Source organism: Anabrus simplex, chromosome 3, assembly GCF_040414725.1.
Source record: "Anabrus simplex isolate iqAnaSimp1 chromosome 3, ASM4041472v1, whole genome shotgun sequence".
Taxonomy (NCBI): Eukaryota; Metazoa; Arthropoda; class Insecta; order Orthoptera; family Tettigoniidae; genus Anabrus; species Anabrus simplex.
The window spans coordinates 278,730,275-278,756,362 of record NC_090267.1 but is presented as its reverse complement, the minus strand read 5'-3'; the positions used below and the strand labels follow the sequence as shown (position 1 = coordinate 278,756,362).

The following is a 26,088-nucleotide window of genomic DNA, read 5'->3' as shown; positions in this document are numbered from 1 at the left end:
GAAATGCCTCCGTTGATGGCGGCCTGGCATTCTTAGCTATACACGTGACCTGTGGCACACGACAACACGTTCTACAATGACTGTCGGCTGAGAAATCACGGTACGAAGTGGGCCATTCGCCAACGCCGTGTCCCATTTATCGTTCGCTACGTGCGCAGCACAGCGGCGCATTTCACATCATGAGCATACCTCAGTGACGTCAGTCTACCCTGCAATTGGCATAAAGTTCTGACCACTCCTTCTTGGTGTTGCATTTGCTCTGTCAGTCAGTGTATAAAGAATTTTTAAACACTACTCTAATTAAGTCTCTAATTTCATTATCAATCTAATTAAATTAGAATTTATATTCATTTCTGATAGGCTATCAAATGTTGAGAAGGATTTTTTAAAAATTGCTCAGGAACTATTATAAAATGGATTTCCCATTACTGTACTGGTAATTCAATTTAAAACATTTCCTTGTTTTAATCACAATGAAATTATTCTCAATCAATCTTGTCATTGCCATTTTCATCCATTATTGTACCACATTTGAAGCAACAGGTCACAAACCAATAACCTAAGCACGTAACTCGAACCTCAATCTGAGTGCCGTTACAGAAGAACAAAGCCCGATTACTGTGCCAACCAGTAAAGACAATGAAAACTATATCATATACAATGACGCACGTGCGTCAATGCCATGTAGCACGGGTACAATACGATGCACATGTGCACTGAGTGGCAGCCAGTGTTTTAATCACGTATCCCAAAGGAGCTTTCTATTTTAAAAAAATTATATTGCACCAACACAGATGGGTCTTATGGAGACGATCGTATAGGAAAGGCCTAGGAGTGGGAAGGAAGTGGCCGTGGCCTTAATTAAGGTGCCTGGTATGAAAATGGGAAGCCGTGGAAAACCATTTTCAGGGCTGCTGACAGTGGGGTTCGAGCCCACTATCTCCCTAATTCAAGCTCACAGCTGCACGCCCCTAACTACATGGCCAACTTGCTCAGTAGGAGCTTTCTAATTTTTCTTAACATTGCAAGTTGGGACTTATACCTTATAACTGAATTATTATTATTCTGGGGATTATTTCTTTTTCTCTTATTGTGTCCCAACTTGTTTTGACTGTGACCTTACTGTCTGCTTTTCTTGGTCACTGTTATTATTTCATAAACTTGGGCCTATGTTCTGACTTAATTTGTTACCTCAGTATCGTTAATGACTTAAGTTCCTCACCCATTCACTATTGCAATTTTAAGTAGGTCTCACTCTGCAGGGGAGACTGTCTGCTGCATGTCTCTAGAGAAATGGCAGATCATTCTTCCTACAGCATGTAGCAAGTGCAGTTAGTGATAAGGGTCATTGGGGTCTGGAGCAAATTTGCCGTTCTAGTTCATCCCAGAGGTGTTTGATAGGATTTGGAGTTAGGGCTGTGCACTGGCTAGACCATGTTTGGAACCTTATTGTCCACAAACAACAAATGAAAGGATTCTGCTTTATGACAGGGAGCATTATGATGCTAAAACATATAGTGATTATCTTTAAATTGATATTCACTGTAGACAACATGCAGATGGTCAAAATATCCTTGTATCCTTCCACTTTAACATGCAGAAGTGAAGAAAAGGGCACAAGATCAAGAGATATGGAGGTCACCTCCATGACTGGACCTGCCAGATGGCAGAACAACCTATGATGATGTAGCATTTCAAAAGGACCAGGTCCTTTCCTTGAAAAGCACTCCACACACTGTCACCCCACCTCCATCACATTTCTTTTTTGCTAGTGGTTTTACGTCACACCGACAGAGATAGGTCTCATGGCGACAATGAGATAGGAAAGGCCTAGGAGTTGGAAGGAAGCAGCCGTGGCGTTAATTAAGGTACATCCCCAGCATTTGCCTAGTGTGAAATTGGGAAACCATGGAAAACCATCTTCAGGGCTGCCGACAGTGGGATTCGAACCCACTATCTCCCGGATGCAGTATCACAGCGCGCACCTCTAACTGCACGGCCAACTCACCTGATCCATCACATTTCACTGTGGGCACTGTACACATTGGCATGTAACTTTTGTCTGACATTTGCCACATCAAAACTGCCACATGGTATAAGATGATTCATCACTTCAAATCAAGCAACTCCTGTCATTCACAGACCAGTGGAACTGCTCTTTACACAACCAGATGAGGTGCTTCGCATTCAGCAATAAAATGTGCAATTTGTGGATGGGTGCCTGAGTTGTGAATCCCATTCCTTGTATCCCCCAGTGCACAGTTATGGTGCTACCTGCACCATTAGTAGCACTGTTGAATTTGTGAAGGATGGTATCACACAGTGTCATGTGAATTTCCTGTACCGCCTTCTTCAATGCTCAACTATCCCTGTTGGGCAACACCCATGTCCTGCCCAGCTGTGGTTTTGTTGTGGTAGTGATTTTTTATTTTATTTATTTCATTTCAATATAGGCACCTGAGCCAAGGCTCTTCTTGGTGCAATACAAATAAATTACAATGGCAGCTATATTCACAATGTAATTATAAAATAAAATACAGTAAGTATATAATTTAACATGATGTAGTAGATAAGATAGGACAAAGCTTCCTAACCATAATTACTATACTACTTCAAGAATTTAGTTACATTACTCTTGAAGATAGATAAAGTTGGTAAAATTTTTATACTTTTTGGAAGCAAGTTATACACAGTTATAGAAAAATGCCAAAGAGAATTTTGACCATAACTAGTGGAATGAATCTGATTGTAGTGAATATTATGGGGCCGATGACCTTCGATGTTAGGCCCCTTAAAACAACAAGCATCAGCATCAGTGAATATTATGAATAATTCTTGTTTCATAATTATGAACCTGTGAATTAGTAATTACTGATGTGTTTGAGCGGACCAATTTGTTTTGAATTTTATAGATCATAATTATAGAAGCCTTTATGCGGAGGTTTGGAAGTGATAATATATTACAATGTTTATACAGATCTTTAGTTGGTGTCAGAATGGGCAGTTTGAAAATTATTTTTAGTGCTCTCTTCCTAAGGACCTCTACCTTTCCAAATAATTCTTTACTACAGCATGCCCAGACATGTATCATATAAGAGATGTGGCTTTCAATAAGAGCATAGTAAATACCCTTCAACAACCCACGAGAGAACTTATATCGCAATCTACTGAGGATACCAATCACAGGGATAATTTTATTACGGATAGTCTCCACGTGATTACTCCACGACAGATTTTCATCTATAATCAGTCCTAAGAATTTAGTACTGTGTACTTTCATTACTCTGTGATTGAAGAAAAGCAGATTTTTATCCAAATTTAATGCATATAAAGGTTTGTGAAAATTTATGTAGTTTGTTTTTGTTAGATTTATAGCATCCCCAATAATTGACTTAGACAGCTTGACAAGGATAAAAATGATTCTGAATGATTGCTTACTGATGTGGCAACCAATAACAATTTCATGTTCAACTGGGCTCTCTTGCTCCATCCAGTTTACAAGTATCTCGTAGCACTGAGCTACACTGAGCCTTCAGCTGTCTTTACAGCAGCAGCAGTGGTTATAGTGACACCTAGGCTGTCATTTACAAATACAGAGGGGCGTCTGGGTATCCTTTATCTGATAGTGTATATAGAGTGCATGCTGATTTAAGAATGAATAAAATGTGCTATACGAAGGCCAAATTTACTGTCGTTATTTGACTCCAAGAAATTATATGTAGGCCTACACACCACCATGAAAGCGCAGAACCTGTTGTGAATTGCAACAAAAAGAAGACAGTATTGAGCAAATAGCTAGTTGAACACAAAATATAGGAATAAGTATCTTTGATAAGTTGATACTAAAATGAAAATCTAAGACTGAAATGGGTCAAAAATACTGAATAATTAAAATAATCAGAGTAAAATTATCTTACGGTATTGACAACGTGCGTGTCTGACATCATTCGTTCGTATGTGAAGAGATCAGTTGACCAATGGTTGATGGCTAGATCACTGACTGCAAAGACAGTGAAAGGGGCTTTGTCCGACTCCAGGACGTCCATAAGTGATGGAGATGTCTGCATAAAATAAAGCAGTATTTTACTACATAAGGCAGAGTTCTGATATTTGTTATACTATGAATAAGAAACGTTTTTGCAATTATAGTACTTACTCCAAGACAAAGAAAACTATTTCTAGTCCAGTTTTATGTGTTCATTCAAAATATGTTAGCTTCACAATAGGTCTCAGGATTTCAAAAGATTTTGTTTTCTAACTATAGTAAATGATTTAATTTACTTATACATGCATAGTAGTGAGGATTCTGCTCTCTTGAATTTATTTAATTATCCTGCAATTGCTAAATGCATTTCAAAATCCTGATACCTTTAATTTGTTGTTTTCCTTCTTAAACTACATACCTAACTTACTGTGGTGGTCTTAGTCATGCACTGTACCATGTTCTCCTACTTAGGATGGAAGTGGAAGGGATTATTGCTGTATATAAGAATGAAATGACATCTATCTATCTATCTATCTATCTATCTATCTATCTATCTATCTATCTATCTATCTATCTATCTATCTATCTATCTATCTATCTATCTATCTATCTATCTATCTATCTATCTATCTATCTATCTATCTCTCTCTCTCTCTCTCTATCTATCTATCTATCTATCTATCTATCTATCTGAAAAGGCATCACGTCTAAACCGCAGAACAGATTTTCATGAAACATTGCACAAGCATTCTAAGAGGGCTCTGTCATATGACTAACTATGTCTTATTTCAAAATATAAAATACAGACCTAAAAATATATTTTGTGAAATTGCTTTTGAGAAATTACTCTCAGACCAGGTACCATGGTAACATGACTGTAGCATTGACATGAGTTTATTAATATGAAGCAATGGCTGACATATTGACAGTCAATGATTTGCAAAGCATTATAGAGGTTTACTATTTAAAAAAAAAACAACAAAAAAAAACAAAAAAAAAACAACACAACCCTGCTCTGTAAAAGTGCTATTCGATTAAATAATATTTCATACCGACCGCAAATTTTATACAGGTGGCCATGCCGTTCTCAGGGTACTGGCAGAACTGTGAGAAATGGGCGACCAGTAGCCAACACTAAGACAGCAATAGTAAATCTTATGACCCTGACAGGAAAGGCGGAGGAAGCAGTAGATTTCATGGAGAAGGAGAAGGTGGAAAGGTGGAGATGAGTAGACATGGAGAGAGGTATTCACCAACTTGTTTCTCCCCAGAGTGTTGTTCAGAGGAGGTTCCATAATTGTATGGTGCTCTTACTTTTCTTATTAAAAGCCTTCATTTAATCACCTAATCAATACACTTTTTTTTATTTTTGCTCGTGGCTTTACATTGCACCGACACAGATAGGTCTTATGGCGACGATGGGATAGGGAAGGCCTAGGAGTTGGAAGGAAGCAGCTGCCACCTTAATTAAGGTACAGCACCAGCATTTGCCTGGTGTGAAAATGAGAAACCACAGAAAACCACCTTCAGGGCTGCCAACAGAGGGATTCAAACCCACTATCTCCCGCATGCATTACACAATTTTTCAAAAAGGAAAAATTAAATAAAGGCTTATAGGTATGGTGCTCAGTGAGAGTGTCAGATGAAAGATTCACAACCATATGGGTTGCAGAATCATTTAATTTCTGTTGAGGGTTGTTTGAGTGGCTGTTTGGAAAACATTTGGGAAGACTGGAAATTAGTGCGGCTGGCTTAGGTAGGATGAAGAGATCTACCAAGGATGGAGTGGGGCTTAACAGAGGGGTGTTAGATGGCTGATGAACAGCTGGTACATATGCTGGGTTTAGGAGAGGGATACCTGTTAGGATAAGAGCATCCATACAAAGTGTGTTTAGTTTATGGAGATGTCGTGTAGTGTTCTGGAGAAGATCATGGTTGGCCTTGTGGATTATGGTGGAAATAGGTACTAGGTTTTCCACTGAGATGTGAAGTGAAATTCTGATGAATGAAAGAAGACAAATGAGATGGCGGAGCATTAGGGAAGTTGTGAGAAGATGAGTTTGACAAGGTTTATGGAAGTCTGGTGGCAGAAAGAGGAAATTTAAAATTTAGTCCTCAAGGATAGAGGCCAAGATGTAGACATGATTCAGAAAAAGAATACGAGATTGTAAAACTCACTCTGAACCATACCAACCTCCACTCCCTTCTGGCTCTTTCCCCTGTGAACACAGCCGCTGTAAGACCTGGTGTCTACATACACCAAACACCAATTTTACCAGCAGCATCATCAGCAAGTCTTAACCAACACAAAGTCGTCATGACAGTACTTCATCCAACATTATCTACCAGCTTCAGTGCAGACTCTGCCCAGCTTTCTATACTGCTTTAACTGGCAATACATTACCTAAACTGCCACAGCAGTACCTGCGAAACCCCCAACATAGACCTTTCTGTCTCCATTCATACCAGGCACCATCAAACCAAGTAGTTTCTTAGCTAAAGTCCTCAAACACCTACTTCCCACCCGCCTGCCCTTAGAGATTCTGAAGTGGGCCGTCAACTGGTGCTCAGGTCCATGGAAGCACCTGGCCTTAACTTAGACCAGGCATCATCAATCGAGAGCGAAATACCTTCGGAGCCAGTTTGCTCCCCGCTCTCGAGGAACGAGAGCAGCTTAGCGAGCAAGTAGGGGAAGTGCATGACGTAGTATGTACTGAAGGCCAGTGGTGCAAGTACAGTATGGCCACGGTATGCAACCTGTCTGACTGCTGCTCTCTTGTCATGTGACAAACACCCGTCCCGAGCAGAGCACCGGCTCCCTAGAGCAACTACGGGATGACGTCTGACTTAGACAACTGCTCCCTTTTTCCATTCTCTTGTCTGTTTGTCCCCCACTCCCCTCACCTAATCACAGTATCTACTTGCCAACAATGACCATTATCATTCTATCCTCCACTGACAAAGGCTACAGCCAAAAATTTTGGACCGATGTTTTTCATTTATGTATACTCTATCCACACTGTCTTACATAGTAAGTTGCTGCTCTCCATCTGTTTCCTAGACATACAACATGCGTTCCATAAGTAATGGGACCAATTTTTTTCTGACGCAACTGCACACCGCAATATGTTCTAACCTGCTGGGCTAAGTGGAGGGGGGAGTTAGCTTCAACACTCTTTGTCTCATTCGGCAGCAAGTTGCCGGAGAGTCAGGACGTGCATTTCTGTCAAGCCCGTTTTGAGTTCATGTAACACGGCACAATGGATCGTTCTGTAGAGCAACGGTAGCTATCAAATTTTGCGTTAAACTTGGGAAGTCCGCCACCGAAACATTTCCATTACTTCAGCAGGGCCTTTGGGAATGATTGCTTGTCCAAATCACAAGTCTTCCAATGGCACAAGTCGTTCATGGAGGGCCGAGAGGAGATCACTGACTAACCTCGCAGTGGACAGCCATCAACCTCACGAGTCGACAAAAATGTGACGCGTGCGCGATTGTTTGAACTCTGACAGACGGCTGAGCCTTCAATTGATAGCACAAACTCTAAACATGGCAAAAACAACCATTTTCCGCATTGTGACCGAAGATTTGAACATGAGAAAGGTGTGTGCCAAACTGGTCACAAAAGTGTTGACCGACGAACAAAAGGACATGCGAGTGCTTCGGTGCCGAGAAATGTTGGAAATGTGTGAAAATGATCCTAATTTTTTTAACTCAGTTATCACTGGTGATGAGTCATGGATTTTTGAGTACGACCCTGAGACAAAAAGGCAGAGTTCAGAGTGGCACACCCCATCGTCACCCCGTCCCAAGAAGGCACGCATGAGCAAGTCCAGGGTCAAAACCATGCTCATTGTCTTCTTTGATGTCAGAGGCATTGTCCACCACGAATTTGTACCTACCAGGACTACAGTGAACTCAGCTTTCTACTTGGAAGTGCTCAAAAGAAGTAAAAGGAGGGTCTTGCGCTGCCGAAGCGACATCAAGGACACGTGGAAAGTTCATCATGACAACGCGCTGAGTCACAGCGCCTTCACTGTCAATGACTTCCTGGCCAGGAACAACACCCCATTGGTTCCCCAGCCTCCCTACAGTACTGACCTGGCTCCCGCTGACTTTTTTTTGTTTCCTCGGTTAAAAGGAGTCATGAAAGGAAAACATTGGGACACGTATGTTACATCGGCTCTAAAGGACATTCCGGGAAAGGCCTTCCAGGCATGGAAACACCGTCTCCAGAAGCGTATCGACGCAAGAGGGTGCTATTTTGAAGATTTTTGATTATTTGTACGAATATATTCAATAAATGATTTTTTTATGAATTTGGTCGCATTATTTATGGAACACACCTTGTACATAACATTGTTTTATCATATCAAATGAGAAACTCTGCCGTTCATAGTTCAATGAAGTTGTGAATACCTTCAAAATATCTGTGAAGGGCAGGATTTGAACTGTGGTTCCTTTTTCAGAACTCCAAGACCTCACTGATTTCTCTGCAATTATGACACGCCTCTGGCTCACAGGAAGCATGCTAGTAATACAGGCTCCTTTCTCCTCAACATTTAGTTTCTGTATCATATCTCTGATTCATTTCTTATTATTTTCATTTAGGTTTGATGTTATTACTTTTTACATCCCACTAACTACTTTTGACAGTTTTTGGAGACCTTGAGGTCTCAGAATTTTGTCCTGCAGGAGTTCTTTTACATGTCTGTAAATCTACCAGCACGAGGCTGATGTATTTGAGCACCATCGTATACCACTGGACTGAGCCTGCCAAGTTGGGGTCAGAAAGCCAGCGCCTCAACTCTCTGAGACACTCAACTCAGCCATCACTTTACAAAACCTAATAAACTGATCATAGTAACTGGAAAATTTATCATAACATAACAGAATAAACAGTATGTTCCTTTCATATTAGTGCAATGATTTCATGAAGCCTTTTTTCCTGTGCAAATTTAGCTCATTTCACGTTCTCATATGTTGGCCCTCGGGAGAGCCTGTTAACCCCTAGAGGGCACATCCCCAGATGGCAGATAGGGGGACCCTACAATTCAGTAGGGCTGGTTGAAATACCCAATACAATCCATGGACCAACAGGCAGCCCAGTTCCTGGGGGCTTTAAAATACTGGGACATCCTCTCTCCAGGGGTCACAAATATGGAGCGCCCAAGCCCCGGGTATGGGTGAAGATACCCAACGGCATCAGTGGTGGAGAGGGTGGACTTTGGTACGGCATCAGTGGTAGAAGAGGGAAACTTGTAGTATCTGTATTCCAGAGGAGTGGCTACAGAAGGCGTCTGTACTCCAGTGGAGCAGCCTAGAATAACACCTGGAAGTAGGTATAAAATGCCTTTGGGAGTGGCGACCCCATTGTAATAATAGCCTACATATGGTATGGTACTAAGAAATCAACCTTGGAAAAGGTTAGGAGGTCCCCTGCTTAAAGCGACGTGCAGTTCTCAGGGTACTGGGGGAACTGTGAGAAATGGGCGACCAGTAGCCAACACTAAGATAGCAATAGTAAATCTTATGACCCTGATAGGAAAGGTGGAGAAAGTAGTAGATTTCATGGAGAAGAAGAAGGTAGAAATGATAGGGCTGAGTGGAGTGAAATGGAAAGGTAATGGAAGGAAGAAATTGAGGAAAGGATACACATTATACTGGAGTGGTGGCCAAGAGGCAATAAATGGAGTGGGACTAATCATTTCGAAGTAATTGGAGGAGTATGTTGAAGTGGTAGAATGTGTGAGTGACAGAATAATGAAGATTAGACTAAAGATGAAGAATGAAGTGATGGAATTCATACAAGTGTATGCACCATAGTTGGGAAACACGAAAGAAGATATTGAAGGATTCTTGGAGAAAGTAGAAAGAGAAATTTAAGGTGTGGAAGTGGTTATTATGGGAGATCTGAATGCACAGGTTGGAAACGAGAGACAAGGAAAGGAAGAAGTCACTGGACCATATGGACATGGGGAAAAGAATTGCGAAGGAGAGGAGCTAGTGGACTTCTGTGAAAGGAATGGACTTATAGTGGGGAATACATGGTTTTGAAAGAAAAACAACAGGAAAATTATGAGAGATGGGTGGGGTGACAGAAGAACAAAATCAGTAACTGACTATCAAATCACAGGAAGTTGATGGATGTGACAGCTTTACCAGGAGAAGCATTTGATGGGGACCATAGAGTTGTGGTGGCAAATTTACAGTTGGGAAAAATGGAAAAGCTAAAAGAGATAAGAGAAAGCAAAATAAAAGTATGGAAATTGAAAGACAAAAATGTGCAGGAAAATTTTCAGGAGAGATTGAAGCAACAAATCCCATTTACTGAAATGGAAAATGTAGAGGAGGTGTGGGCCAATTTGAAAAAGGCATTTGTTAGTGCAGCAGAGAGTGCTTGTGGTAGGACATCTACAAGAGTGAAAGAAAAGGAGACACCATGGTGGGATGAGAAAGTGAGGAAAGTGGTGAAAGAAAAGAAGACAGCCTGGTGAGGATGAAACCGAGATCAAACAGAAGAATGCAAAAGGAAGTATCTCAACAGCAAACAGAGATGTAAGAAGGTGGTAGGAGAAGAAAAGTTGGGTAGTATTTACACAAAAAATGGAAACGGATGTAAGTGGCAGTAAAGGGATGCTGTGTGGAAGAGGACAGAAAGAGTTACCACAAAGCTAGTGAAAAAGAAAAATGGGGAACTGTTAACACACCCAGAAGAGATAAACAGAAGATGGAAGGAGTATTTTGATAAGCTACTGAATGTGAACAACTGTACAGGGGAGATAGAAGCAATACAGGGTGAGGATTCAACAACAGAGGATGATATAACAATGCAGGAGGTGGAGTTAGCGGTACAAAAGATGAAGATGGGAAAAGATGGGTGTGATTGTTGGATGCGCTTGAGAACGGTTGGCTGTTGAGAGAGCTCTTGCATTATTGTAGTGATAAAGTAGTGAAAACCTATTGAAATAGCTTAATTTTGTGCTTATCTGATTCATTTAGTGCTGTTTATATAGTGGTGTTTAGTGCTTGTTGGTAGAAATTGGGAGTAGTAATAATTATTTAAATTTTGTAACAAGTAATTCAGTTGGTCTTCAGTAAATTACGTTTTCTAGGTTAAGTAGGCTAGCTAGGTGCACCTTGTTTCGAATTTAGGTTTAGGCAATACTTTAGGTAACAATATTAACTTTAAAAATATTTGTAAATATCTGTAGGTTCGTTGGTTGTACTTACAAAGGCAGATTATCGTAAGGAATAGTACCGTAACTTCTGCAGCAACTTCTCCGGTATTTCGTATAGATATCCGTTCAAACTATCGCGAAGGATATAATTTACTACATTAAAAAACACGATACGCCTGTAAAGAAGTTAAAGAGATTACACGGTAATAGTTAACAGTCGTATTGTTATTGATTATTGTCGCTCCTCATATTCAAATATTGCATTGTTGGCTACAGTCGTGAACAAAGGGTGTAGTGTAGTCAAGTAAATATAAATAAAAATCAGCTGACCTTGTATTCCATTCATTTGTACTTCTGAGTAGGTAGTTAGTATCCGTAATTTATATTTCGCTCCCTCGATCTTTCAGTATTTGTGAGCGGTTAGCTAATAATAATAAAGTTCATATATCCCAGTAATTGCAGTTCAAGTCCCTGGAGTAGTAGTAGTAGTAGTTTTGATAGAAATATTTGAGAAATTATTGTAGACAACCTCGTATTTTTCAGTAGGCCTAATTAAGGACACTTTTTTTTTTTCTCCGTCCCGTGAAGTAGGGAAAATAATAGTAATCCACCAGCTGTAACAATCACATAACCACATTTCAGTAGAATTGTAGTGAAGATAAGGTATAATATATTAGATAGTATCTTGCCAGTTATATTCGTGTTTTTCTTCGTGTACGGCAATCCTTTTGATACTTAAGCATTTAACCAAACGCAGTGTAGTGTAGTGTAGATACAGTACATTTAGATAGTGCCGTATCTTGCCTGCTATATTCGTGTGTTATCTTTCGTGTATATCTATTAGACCGTAATACTAATAATAATTTGTCTAAGCATTTAGCTTCGTTGGTAATCTTTGAGTACAGTAGTTCTTGCAAATTTCATTTCTGTTGTGCTTAGTAGTGACATACGGTACGGTACCGGTATCGTAATTAGGATACGTCTGAAAGTAGTTTAAAAATTACTGTAGTGTACTGTATAGTAGTATACGAGTAATATCCTATTAGAATTTAGTGTGCTTATTTTATTATTGTAAAATATTTGTGTAGTACTGGTGTAGTAGAGGTATCCATAGAAACTCTTAATAAAATATTGTTGAAATTAGGATAGGCTTAATTGCAGTTTGGAATTGTGTAGTTCTTGTGTAGGCTATTACTTTCGATATTCAGTAATTAACAGCAGCTTTTATCCTGTTAGGGGTTGTAGAATAAAAAAATAGAGCACGACTAAGTAGTATTGTAGTGTAGTCGTATATTAATTACCTTATTGTTGTGTACTATCCCAGACAATATATCCCTCCGTTCATTTTTTTTTTTTTTTGCAAATAAGTTATTTTATTTTTTAATTTAAAATTTTCCCCCCGTAAAGAATGGCTAAGGAGCGCGAGTGTACTTATTGTGGGTGTGGTGAGGCATTGAGGGGTATGAGGGAGGAGTTGGAAAGTTTGAGGGAGATAATTAGGATTCTCACAGAAGACAGGAAGGAAGATAGGACTCCCTCAAACAACGTACAGGTTACAGTAGGTGTACAAGAGGGAGGGGAAGGAAAGGGAGGAGTTGTAGAAGACAGGTGGTCTAATGTTCTAAGGGGAAGGAGACTGCAGGCCAAGGGCTCTATTCAGGATCAGAATTCAGGACAGGTGTCTGTGCGAAATCGGTACGAGTCACTCCAGGTAGAACAACAGAGGGAAGATGAGGGACAGGGAACTGTTGCTGAGATGCGTGGAAGTAGGAGGAAGGGAAAAGGTAGGAAAGGGAAATGTAGAGTAGAGGATAGGAAAAGACAGGTGGAACAGGGTCATGGGAAGGAGAAAAGGGAGGAGGAAGTAGCTTCTGCAGCTATCAGGAAAGATAGGGCTGACCAGGAGGGGAGGGGATCAAATGAGGTGGGTAGGGTTGAGGCTCTGGTCATGGGGGATTCCATCGTTAGACACGTGGGGAAAGTGTGTGGAGGAAAGGGAACCAGGGTAGAATGTTATCCAGGAATTAGATTGAGGCAGATGTTGAGGAAAGTAGAAGAGAGGGAGGAGGGGAAGGAGAAGGTGGTAGTGTTTCACGTTGGTACCAACAACGTAAGGCAAGCTGATATAAGTACCAACATAGTTGGAGATGTGTGGGATCTGGTAAATGCAGCACGGGTGAAGTTTAAGAAAGCGGAGATTGTTATTAGTGGAATACTGTGTAGGAGGGATACTGACTGGAGGGTGATTGGGGATTTAAATGAGACTATGGAGTGGGTATGTGGGAAACTGGGAGTGAAATTTCTAGATCCTAATGGGTGGGTAGGAGATAGGGATGGCCTTCATTTAAACCGCAGTGGTACGTATAAGTTAGGAAATTTGTTTGGAAGGGTAATAGGGAGGTACATTCAGGGAAACGGGATGGCCTAGGGAGCGGTGATAAGGGAACAGGGAACTGGAAATCAAGTAGGGATGACATAAAATTGTTAGTGTTGAACTGTAGAAGTATTGTAAAGAAAGGAATAGAATTAATTTAATAGATATATATTTACCAGATATTGTAATAGGAGTTGAATCATGGCTGAGAAATGATATAATGGATGCAGAAATTTTCTCACGGCACTGGAGTGTGTATCGTAGGGATAGGACAGGAAAGGTGGGAGGGGGAGTTTTCATTCTGGTGAAAGAAGAATTTGTAAGCTACGCAAAAGTTAAAGATGAGACACATGAAATTCTAGGTGTAAGGCTCATTTCTAAAGATAATAGGCAACTTGATATATTTGGAGTGTACAGATCGGGAAAGGGTAGCACTGATGCGGATTCGGAATTATTTGATAGGATAGTCAGCTATGTGGGAAATGACATGGAAAGAAATGTGATTGTAGCGGGAGATCTGAATTTGCCAGATGTCAATTGGGAAGGAAATGCGAACGACAGGAAGCATGACCAACAAATGGCAAATAAGTTAATATGGGAAGGACAGCTGATTCAGAAAGTGATGGAACCAACCAGAGGGAAAAATATTTTGGATGTGGTGCTGATAAAACCAGATGAGCTCTATAGGGAAACTGAAGTAATAGATGGTATTAGTGATCATGAAGCTGTTTTTGTGGTAGTTAAAAATAAATGTGATAGAAAGGAAGGTCTTAAAAGTAGGACTGTTAGGCAGTACCATATGGCTGATAAAGCAGGTATGAGGCAGTTTCTAAAAAGTAACTATGATCGGTGGAAAACGGTAAATAAAAATGTAAACAGACTCTGGGATGGGTTTAAAGAAATTGTTGAGGAATGCGAAAACTGGTTTGTACCTTTAAGAGTGGTAAGGAATGGTAAAGACCCACCTTATTATAATAGAGAAATAAAGAGACTAAGGAGGAGGTGCAGACTGGAAAGAAATAGAGTTAGAAATGGCTGTGGAAGTAAGGAGAAATTGAAGGAACTTACTAGAAAATTGAATGTAGCAAAGAAGGCAGCTAAGGATAACATGATGGCAAGCATAATTGGCAGTCATACAAATTTTAGTGAAAAATGGAAGGGTATGTATAGGTATTTTAAGGCAGAAACAGGTTCCAAGAAGGACATTCCAGGAATAATTAATGAACAAGGGGAGTGTGTATGTGAGGATCTTCAAAAGGCAGAAGTATTCAGTCAGCAGTATGTAAAGATTGTTGGTTACAAGGATAATGTCGAGATAGAGGAAGAGACTAAGGCCAAAGAAGTAATAAAATTTACATATGATAACAATGACATTTACAATAAGATACAAAAGTTAAAAACTAGAAAAGCGGCTGGAATTGATCAGATTTCTGGGGATATACTAAAGACAATGGGTTGGGATATAGTACCATATCTGAAGTACTTATTTGATTATTGTTTGACCGAAGGAGCTATACCAGATGAATGGAGAGTTGCTATAGTAGCTCCTGTGTATAAAGGAAAGGGTGATAGACATAAAGCTGAAAATTACAGGCCAGTAAGTTTGACATGCATTGTATGCAAGCTTTGGGAAGGCATTCTTTCTGATTATATTAGACATGTTTGTGAAATTAATAACTGGTTCGATAGAAGGCAATTCGGTTTTAGGAAAGGTTATTCCACTGAAGCTCAACTTGTAGGATTCCAGCAAGATATAGCAGATATCTTGGATTCTGGAGGTCAAATGGACTGTATCGCGATTGACATGTCTAAAGCATTTGATAGGGTGGATCATGGAAGACTACTGGCAAAAATGAGTGCAATTGGACTAGACAAAAGAGTGACTAAATGGGTTGCTATATTTCTAGAAAATAGATCTCAGAGAGTTAGAGTAGGTGAAGCTTTGTCTGACCCTGTAATAGTTGAGAGGGGAGTTCCTCAGGGCAGTGTTATCGGACCTTTATGTTTTCTTATATATATAAATGATATGAGTAAAGGAGTGGAATTGGAGGTAAGGCTTTTTGCGGATGATGTTATTCTCTATAGAGTGATAAATAAGTTACAAGATTGTCAGCAACTGCAACGTGACCTCGAAAATATTGTGAGAAGGACAGCAGGCAATGGTATGTTGATAAACGGGGCTAAAAGTCAGGTTGTGAGTTTCACAAATAGGAAAAGTCCTCTCAGTTTTAATTACTGCGTTGATGGGGTGAAAGTTCCTTTGGGGGATCATTGTAAGTATCTAGGTGTTAATATAAGGAAAGATCTTCACTGGGGTAATCACATAAATGGGATTGTAAATAAAGGGTACCGATCTCTGCACATGGTTATGAGGGTGTTTAGGGGTTGTAGTAAGGATGTAAAGGAGAGTGCATATAAGTCTCTGGTAAGACCCCAACTAGAGTATGGTTCCAGTGTATGGGACCCTCACCAGGATTACCTGATTCAAGAACTGGAAAAAGTCCAAAGAAAAGCAGCTCGATTTGTTCTGGGTGATTTCCGACAAAAGAGTAGCGTTACAAAAACGTTGCAATGTTTGGGTTGGGAAGAATTGAGAGAAAGAAGAAGAGCTGCTCGACTAAGTGGTATGTTGCAAGTGATAAAAATCATTGCTATCCGTATTGAAGATACTGAATGTAGGATGCTAAAAGGTTAGTTTTTTCCACCTATTCAATACATATAAATTTTTATAAATTAGGAATTTATTGTTGATTCCACTTGAGACATGTTTCGCCCTTCCTTGAGGGCATCATCAGTCAAAATATCACCTCAAGGTAAAAAAATCAGGTAACTGGTTAGTAGTTGACGGTACAAATTAATACATATTATTAATACAATTACAAAAATTAAGTATGGGAAATAGTTGTACAAAAGTGATGGTTGAACATATAGGTTTATAGATGAAAAGTCAGCACCAATGCCTAAAATTAACATAGTAGAGTTCGGCAGTGGTGCTCTGGAGAAACAGTTGACGCAATCATAGGGAAATAAAAAGTTAAAAAATATTTACATTAAAACAATTAAGGGAGAAAAGGTGTAGTGTTCGGCGTCAATGTTTGTATTCAAAAATTAATGTCAAAGGTTGGTAACTATACAGTATTTACATTGTTCAATTGAACAGTTGAGATAAAGTTTTAAAAATATTGACATTATAACATTCAGCGTAAATGTTTGTAATAAAAACTAATGTCAATAGATGGTAACTATATAGTAATTACATTATCTAATTGAATAGTTGAGAATTTACAAATATATACATAATTACAAAAGAGCAGCTGGTGTGCAAGGATAAAAAAAAAAAAAAAATTTTAGTACTAAGTGCGTCCTGATGTTTTAGAGGTTGGAAGAAGGAATTAGTATTGACATTTCAGAAATATTTAGAGCAGTTTAATTTAGTTAAAATCACCGGGGGTAGGGAAATATTTCATAGTCAAATGAGGTTTTATAGGCATCAAGCTGGAAGTTTTTCAGTTGCAGTGCCGAGATCGGTACGGAGACTGGTCAGTGTGGATGGAGATTCATGGGTATTCCGTGCATTTGAACGGCAACAATGGTGACAGTTATTAGTGGGTAATTGCTAGTTATATGGGTAATTGCTAATTATGAAAATGTTGCGGGTTGAAACTTTCGCTTATTCTTTTAGTTGACTTCTGTAGCATCGAATGTGATGTGAAGACATCGATGTGAAATGCCGGTGAGACAAATTGATATTGTTCTGTGGAATAAAGTATGGCGGACTTCGGGATGAAGTTATTGTTCTTTTCTGGTCTGGTGAGAAAGAATAGAGTTGCTTGTGTTGTGAACTGCTGTGGAGAGATTAGAATGTATACGGTAACTGCAGAGTCAGAGCGTTAAAGCTGGGGTGAGGCATCTTCTCATTCTGACTGCGAAGAGGAGCCGTAGTGCCACGCCATATTTGTGCCGATGTGCGTTGGGTTCCGGCGTGTTGTTGAAAGTTGTATTGTATGCAGTGGAAGTTATCTGTAATTGAGATGTTAATAGTATTAGTTAGTGTGTAAGAAAGGTTTATGGTAAGTAATGAAGAGTGAATGTTATGTTACATACCTGATGTGTCGCTGAGAGGTAATTGTTGATGAGTATTGGTGGACTAAGAAGGAGGCTCAGTCGGTAATACGCACATGCGGTTAGCAATGGCGGCGGGAGGGGTGGAGAGCTTTTGGGGGGGAGGGGCATGGGCGGAGTCATGCGCAAAGGTGAGCTGTCAGAATAGAGGAAGGTAGAGTGGAGGGGCGAGCTTGTTGTGTATTGGGAGTGCAGGTTGATGTAGTGTTGGTTTATAAAAAGAGGGGGGGGGGTATCTATATGGACAACTTAGAACACAATAAAATTATAAATTCCATCAATGGTATTCATCTTTGGCTCCGCTATGTCGACGACACACTAGTAATCATCGATAAACAGTGCAACAATAGCGACAACATCCTCACATTCCTAAACACTTTAGACAACAACATAAAATTCACAAAAGAGGATGAGGACAACGGCTCCATCAATTTTTTAGACATCAACATCACACGAATGGACAACGCATTTGAGTTTCGAATACACAGAAAACCCTCCTTCACCCCACTAACAATAAACAATAATTCCTTACACCCAAACTCCCATAAACAAGCCCCTTACTACAGTTTAATATACAGAGCTTTAAAAATTCCCCTTTCACCTACCAATCTGAAAAAAGAACTTGATTACATAACAGATATTGCCAAGTTCAATGGCTTCAACACCAACATGATCAACAAGATCATCAACAAAGTAAAAATAAAATTAACAACTAATCTTTCCCCAACAAAACCCAATAAACACAAATACGCAACTTTCACATACACTAATCCAGTCATCCACCAGATAGCCAACCCCCTAAAAAAGCACGAAGTCAACATTGCTTTCAAAACGCAGAACACGAACCAGAACATATTTTTCAACCAGAACTCTGTCAACCCAAGAAGAAACCACTACGCGGGCTCAGGTATTTACAGACTCACCTGTTCACAATGCAACTCCTCGTACATCGGACAAACTGGCCGAAGCTTCCAAACCCGTTATTTAGAACACTACAATGCCCATAAACATAATAAATTTTCCGCAATGAGCACCCACATGAGGGACACTGGCCACCACTTCACCACAATAGAACAAAACTTAACAATCCTAAAAAAAGTCGAGAAAGGCAAACTAATGACTGAATTTGAGAACCTATACATCTATCTAGACCAACACTTCAACAAAGATAAAAACCTCAACGAGATAATAGATTTAAAAAACCCCCTTTATGAACAAATTCCCACCTTACTACAAAAAATAAATTTTCAAGGCAACAACTTCTCTAAAATCTTCAATACCACATTAACTAACTCACCCAGCATGTCGACAATTACCCCCCTACCCCCCACCTCCCCCTTTCTGACCAATTCCCCCACACACAACGACAGCAAGCCCACACATCCTCCCACCCAAACACCACCCCCTCCACCACGACCCCACCGATACAACACGAGAAATAATAACCACGCGACCTTCAAAAACAATACAACACCCAACACAAGCAAATAACATTCATCCCATTAACAAATAGGCATCAATATTATCCGCGTAACTTTCGGTTCCTTATACCCCTCCCCCCTCTTTTTATAAACCAACACTACATCAACCTGCACTCCCAATACACAACAAGCTCGCCCCTCCACTCTACCTTCCTCTATTCTGACAGCTCACCTTTGCGCATGACTCCGCCCATGCCCCTCCCCCCCAAAAGCTGTCCACCCCTCCCGCCGCCATTGCTAACCGCATGTGCGTATTACCGACTGAGCCTCCTTCTTAGTCCACCAATACTCATCATCAATTACCTCTCAGCGACACATCAGGTATGTAACATAACATTCACTCTTCATTACTTACCATAAACCTTTCTTACACACTAACTAATACTATTAACATCTCAATTACAGATAACTTCCACTGCATACAATACAACTTTCAACAACACGCCGGAACCCAACGCACATCGGCACAAATATGGCGTGGCACTACGGCTCCTCTTCGCAGTCAGAATGAGAAGATGCCTCACCCCAGCTTTAACGCTCTGACTCTGCAGTTACCGTATACATTCTAATCTCTCCACAGCAGTTCACAACACAAGCAACTCTATTCTTTCTCACCAGACCAGAAAAGAACAATAACTTCATCCCGAAGTCCGCCATACTTTATTCCACAGAACAATATCAATTTGTCTCACCGGCATTTCACATCGATGTCTTCACATCACATTCGATGCTACAGAAGTCAACTAAAAGAATAAGCGAAAGTTTCAAACCGCAACATTTTCATAATTAGCAATTACCCATATAACTAGCAATTACCCACTAATAACTGTCACCATTGTTGCCGTTCAAACGCACGGAATACCCATGAATCTCCATCCACACTGACCAGTCTCCGTACCGATCTCGGCACTGCAACTGAAAAACTTCCAGCTTGATGCCTATAAAACCTCATTTGACTATGAAATATTTCCCTACCCCCGGTGATTTTAACTAAATTAAACTGCTCTAAATATTTCTGAAATGTCAATACTAATTCCTTCTTCCAACCTCTAAAACATCAGGACGCACTTAGTACTAAATTTTTTTTTTTTTTTTTTTTATCCTTGCAAACCAGCTGCTCTTTTGTAATTATGTATATATTTGTAAATTCTCAACTATTCAATTAGATAATGTAATTACTATATAGTTACCATCTATTGACATTAGTTTTTATTACAAACATTTACGCTGAATGTTATAATGTCAATATTTTTAAAACTTTATCTCAACTGTTCAATTGAACAATGTAAATACTGTATAGTTACCAACCTTTGACATTAATTTTTGAATACAAACATTGACGCCGAACACTACACCTTTTCTCCCTTAATTGTTTTAATGTAAATATTTTTTAACTTTTTATTTCCCTATGATTGCGTCAACTGTTTCTCCAGAGCACCACTGCCGAACTCTACTATGTTAATTTTAGGCATTGGTGCTGACTTTTCATCTATAAACCTATATGTTCAACCATCACTTTTGTACAACTATTTCCCATACTTAATTTTTGTAATTGTATTAATAATATGTATTAATTTGTACCGTCAACTACTAACCAGTTACCTGATTTTTTTACCTTGAGGTGATATTTTGACTGATGATGCCCTCAAGGAAGGGCGAAACATGTCTCAAGTGGAATCAACAATAAATTCCTAATTTATAAAAATTTATATGTATTGAATAGGTGGAAAAAACTAACCTTTTAGCATCCTACATAAGTGGTATGTTCCGAGCTGTCAGCGGAGAGATGGCGTGGAATGACATTAGTAGACGAATAGGTTTGAATGGTGTCTATAAAAGTAGGAAAGATCACAATATGAAGATAAAGTTGGAATTCAAGAGGACAAACTGGGGCAAATATTCATTTATAGGAAGGGGAGTTAGGGATTGGAATAACTTACCAAGGGAGATGTTCAATAAATTTCCAATTTCTTTGAAATCATTTCGGAAAAGGCTAGGAAAGCAACAGATAGGGAATCTGCCACCTGGGCGACTGCCCTAAATGCAGATCAGTATTGATTGATTGATTGATTGATTGAAAGCAACAGGGATGGATGAAATCAGTGTGGAAATTATAAAGGCTGCTGGACCTGTTGGTATGCAATGGTTGTACCGACTACTAAAGTGTATGTGGAAACACAAATGTGTACCAGAAGACTGGGAAAAAGGGATAATAATACCAGTGTTGAAGAAAGAGGACAAGAAAGTTTGTGGTAACTATAGAGGAATCACACTTATATCGCAGGTAGTTAAAATATTGGAAAGGATATTAGAAAGAAGAATGAGAAGAAAGATTGAAGGAGAGTTACAAGAGGAACAATATGGCTTCAGGAGTGGAAGATTTACAGTGGACCCAATCTTTAGCATGAGACATCGATGGAAAAGAACTGGGAATATGGAAAGGATCTGGTCATGAATTTCACAGGAATAGGAAAGGCATATGATAGTGTACCCAGAGAGAAGGTTTGGGAAACCATGGTTATCAAGAGACTTGTAAGAGAAATGTTAGAAATGGTGCAAGCAATGTACAACAACTGTTAGCAGAGTACTGACCCCAGTTGGAAAGACAGAATGGTTTAGGAATAAGACTGGACTAAGATAGGGGAGTGTGCTGTCACCTCTTTTGTTTATTATTGTCATGGACGAAATTGTAAAGGAAACAAAAGAAGCCTATGGAGATAAAGAGATGAAGATACTGCTATTTGCAGATGTTGTGATCAGGGGTAAGGACAGCAAAAAAGTGCAACAAGAACTAGATATTCTGAATTTTAAAAAATTGAGAAGTATAGCATGAAAATCAGCACAGAGAAAAGCAAGACTATGGTGATGTCGAGAGGGGAAAGGCAAGGAAAGGGCACTGTGAAAATTGGAAGTCATAGTCTGGAAATTGTGCACAGCTTTAAATACCTAGGAAGTGAATTAATAGACATGGAGATTAGCAGGAGGGTACAGCAGAGTAATGCATTCTACCAAAGTGTAAGAAAACTTGTTTGGAGAAAAGAAGTACCAAGGAAAAGTAAAGAGATAATGTACAAAATGCACTATGTACCCATACTGACTTATGCAGCTGAGACTTGGACTTTGACTAACAGGCAAGAAAGTAAAATTCAAGCCAGTGAGATAAAATTCCTAAGAAGTACGATAGGAAAGACAATGGGAGACAGAGTGAAATAAAGATGTTAGTAAGGAAGTTGGGATAAGAAAGCTAAATGAGAGAGTTGAAAAGAATAAATTAAGGTGATTAGGACATTTAAAGAGGATGGAGGAGAATAGAATTCCAAGACAGATGCTGAAGGCAAAGTGCGAGGGCAAGAGAGCAAGAGGAAGACCTAGAACAAGGTGGAGTGAATCAGTGAAGAGCAGCATAAGAAGACAAAATTTAGACTGGGACAAGATCATGTAAGAGGAATGGTGGAAGGAAGGAGGAAGATGGAGAAGTGCCATAAATACCCTGACCCGGCAGGAGCTGGATAAGGGGAAATGATGATGATGATGATGATGATGATGATGATGATGGCATAAAGGCAATATTGAGCTTAATGACAAACAATGTTAGATGGGTTGTGTATCTTTATTAATTATAAGGAGCTGGCGGATCACTGTAATTTATATGAATAGTTTAGGAGTTATCATCCTTTTAGTGAAAGTACTAGAACGGTTTAAATATTGTGTGGGTTGAAAGGAGCAGGCTAAGAGGCAGCCAGCCAGAAGGGCCTTCAAAAATCACAGCTATGAGCTGTATACATTCATCAGGAGGACAAAGACTATTATAATGTCATCTACAAGGAAATCTTCTAAGGCTTATCATCATAAATTGAATTTTGCTCCTGTGCGAAGCTAGAGCGGGTCACCAGTACATAATAAAGCAAAATCACTTACCATGTTAAGAGCAGCAAGAAATCTGTTGAAAATGCCCCGAGATTCCAGATATTTTACAATTGTATGTTCTGCAGGAATTAACACCTTGTCAATAATATGAATCACTCCATTGCTTCCTTCTATATCTGTTCTGTGGATTACAGCATCATTCACCATACGTTTCTGGGAAGGAAACCAAAGCAATAATATGTGCTTTGTAATTCAGAACAAATCCACAGATACATTCGTTTAAGAAATAATGCAATCAGAAATTCATTCATCCAGGTAAAACTATCCTCATAGCTAATAAATACACTGTACATAATAAATTGATAAAATACATTGTATTTCATTTCTACTCATAGAATTTCAGAAAATACCAAGTCTAAGAAATTCTGTCAAATGGGCAACCAATTTTTCGTACATACCTGGGAATAATTATGATACATCACTCATTTTTAAATGGAATTATCTGTTTCCTGCATACAATATAAATTACATCTAAATTGGTATGAATTTTGACATGGTTTGTTAACTTTTAATTTGTAAAAATTAGCCTCAGTTACAGCTACATCTACTGTGAGATACTACTACACATTTAACAAGAAGGTCCTGTAAAACCAGTCCTTGACTCTGTTTTACCTCAGTATTATAAGATATGCTGTTTTGTGTTTTTGTATGAGGTTTCTTTATGTTTTCATTTAGGAGTTGCATAGGGCAAAATGTGAATGACCTTTAAATTACCAGTGCTAAGAACTCATCAAAAAAAAAAAAAAAAGTTAAGCATACTTGCAGTTTACCCATCAATGTCTAATATTTATGTTTCACATGTGGCTAGATAGTAAGTACATTATTTAAATCACAGCTAACGACATTCGACTCTCAACTGGTAAACAAATCCAGTACAGGAGATGGCATCCAAGGAAGCTTGGCAGTGTATCTCGCTTGTATGCACTGTACACTAAAATGCCTCGTCATACACTGTCTATGGCAGACTGCATCAAAATCGTCACTTTGATGCAACAGAACATGAGACAAGTTGACGTTACCAACATTGTTCACATGAATCAAAGTGTAATCTCCAGGTTGTGGAAAAGTTCAAAGATACCCATTCAGTAGATACTGCAAAACAACAGCAGCTGTATATATGCATATCTGTATGTAGGCACCCCACACACACAGCTACAACTCTGTGCCATGAACTTCAAGATGCCACAGGAGTTACTGTCATCCAAACTGTGCATAATACACTTCATGATGGAGGACTGTATTAAAAAAGACTCTCAGGACTCCCCCATTTTGACATCACAGCCGATGGGCTATAGCACAATGGACTTGGACAGAATATTGCTCAGTTATGAAGTGCAAATTGGTTTACACCCTGATGACAACTCTGAATATATGGAGGGCAAGAAGGGAATGTTACAATGAATCATTCTCGGCAGAACGTCACCAACAGCTTGGAGGTTCAGCACTATTCTGGGCAGGTATCATGTTCAGCTGTCGTAAGCACTGGTTCACGTTCAAGAAAACATGACAAACACAACATTCTCCGGCCCATAGTAAGTGATTTTGCAGAGACTGTACGAGATGGGTTTACTCTACAGGATGATAACGCTCATCCACATCGTGCAACAGATGTGAATGGATGTGTGGAGGGACATAGCATTCGCAGAATGGACTGGCCAGCATCTTCCCCAGACATGAACTGCATACAGCATGCGTGGACCTATCTTAAAAGATCAATTTCCAACTGTCAAGATCCACCTCCATCCACTCAGACCCTAAAAGATGCTGCCATTGAGGAGTGGGACCATTTTCCTCAAGAAATGCTATATGATTTGGTACTTCAGCATGCCCTATTGCATTCAAGAGTGCCTCAGGTTTTGTGGAGGACCAAGAGGAGGAGGACTCATGGAAGACTCATGTAACAGCATTAAAACAGTCTTTAATTTACCTGAGCAAGTTCCTTAATTTGTTTGGTTTAGTCACATACTGAGTGTTTTTCTTTTCATGTTGGGTCTGAAGTTACCAAGAAGTGTATGGTTTTCATTGTATTTACTATTTGGGTTTCACTTTAAATGGTATGATATTGTTTCCTCTGGGTAAAGAACATGTAATATAGCTAACTAATATCTTAACAAGAACATACATGTGGTTTGTCCAGTCAATAACATAAAACCTTGACAAGAGCAATCATAATTTCAACAGGAATAGAGTTATAAATTTCTCAACTGCATAGTGTGCAGATATGTTGCTCTCTTTTCAGTTTCAAACCAACCTGTTCAGTCCACTTGCTTCTGGACACAACTGCAGCATTTAAAATACACTGTTTCTACTATTTTATTATTTCTATTCCAATAATTTTCTGTACAAAACTTCCCCAACCTTTAGTGTGTGAGACACTCTATCTTCTAAAAGTCATCATCATATCCTTCCCATACTCCGAATGACTCCTGTATTTTGTCTCATTGTAAAATGGGCTTCACTGTTGATCTACCACTTCTCAAATTATATGATTCTATTATTGTGTTTATTCTTTGTATAATTTCTTATCCTTCCCCTTAGCTTCCTGTGTTTAACCTGTGAGAGGTCGCAAACAGAGTTTTCATCTGGGTTCTAAATAATTACGAATGTGTAATGTCATAGGATTGTGCTTACGGGCTGTCCCTTTCAATACTTTTTCCTCAAACTGTTCGCTAGTGGTGGGGGAAGTTTTAACCCGGTAACAATCACGTTGTCGGTGTGAGTGCGCTTTTTGTGATCGCCTGGAGCATTCCTCCGTGTGCAACCCTGCACGTTTCTCAGTGAACCGGAGTTTTTATCCTCTTATATTACGGAAATTATGCAAACATTTATGCTGTAAATATTTCAGTAGTGTAATGCTTTCTCATATTCTGCGTTGACATGGAAGAAGAAAACAAAGGAATTTGTAGACTGTTGGACATTGTAGAATGTGAGGAATGGCAAGAACTGCTAAATATAAATGGGAAAGTTCCATTTCGAAGACAGTTATTCGCTAAAGAAACGAAAGTGACACCAATTGAT

At 39.3% G+C, this 26,088-nt stretch overlaps 1 protein-coding gene across 1 annotated transcript in view; it reads right to left on the bottom strand.

Moving 5' to 3' along the window:
* LOC136865893 (periostin) overlaps nucleotides 1-26,088 on the bottom strand; it is a 56,539-nt gene that overhangs the window by 11,306 nt on the left and 19,145 nt on the right. The window contains exons 5-6 of the mRNA XM_067142448.2: nucleotides 23,062-23,223; nucleotides 3,918-4,061 (exon numbers count right to left, since the gene is read on the bottom strand). Coding sequence (XP_066998549.2) covers nucleotides 3,918-4,061; nucleotides 23,062-23,223 — 306 coding nt within the window. The remainder of the gene's footprint in view (nucleotides 1-3,917; nucleotides 4,062-23,061; nucleotides 23,224-26,088) is intronic.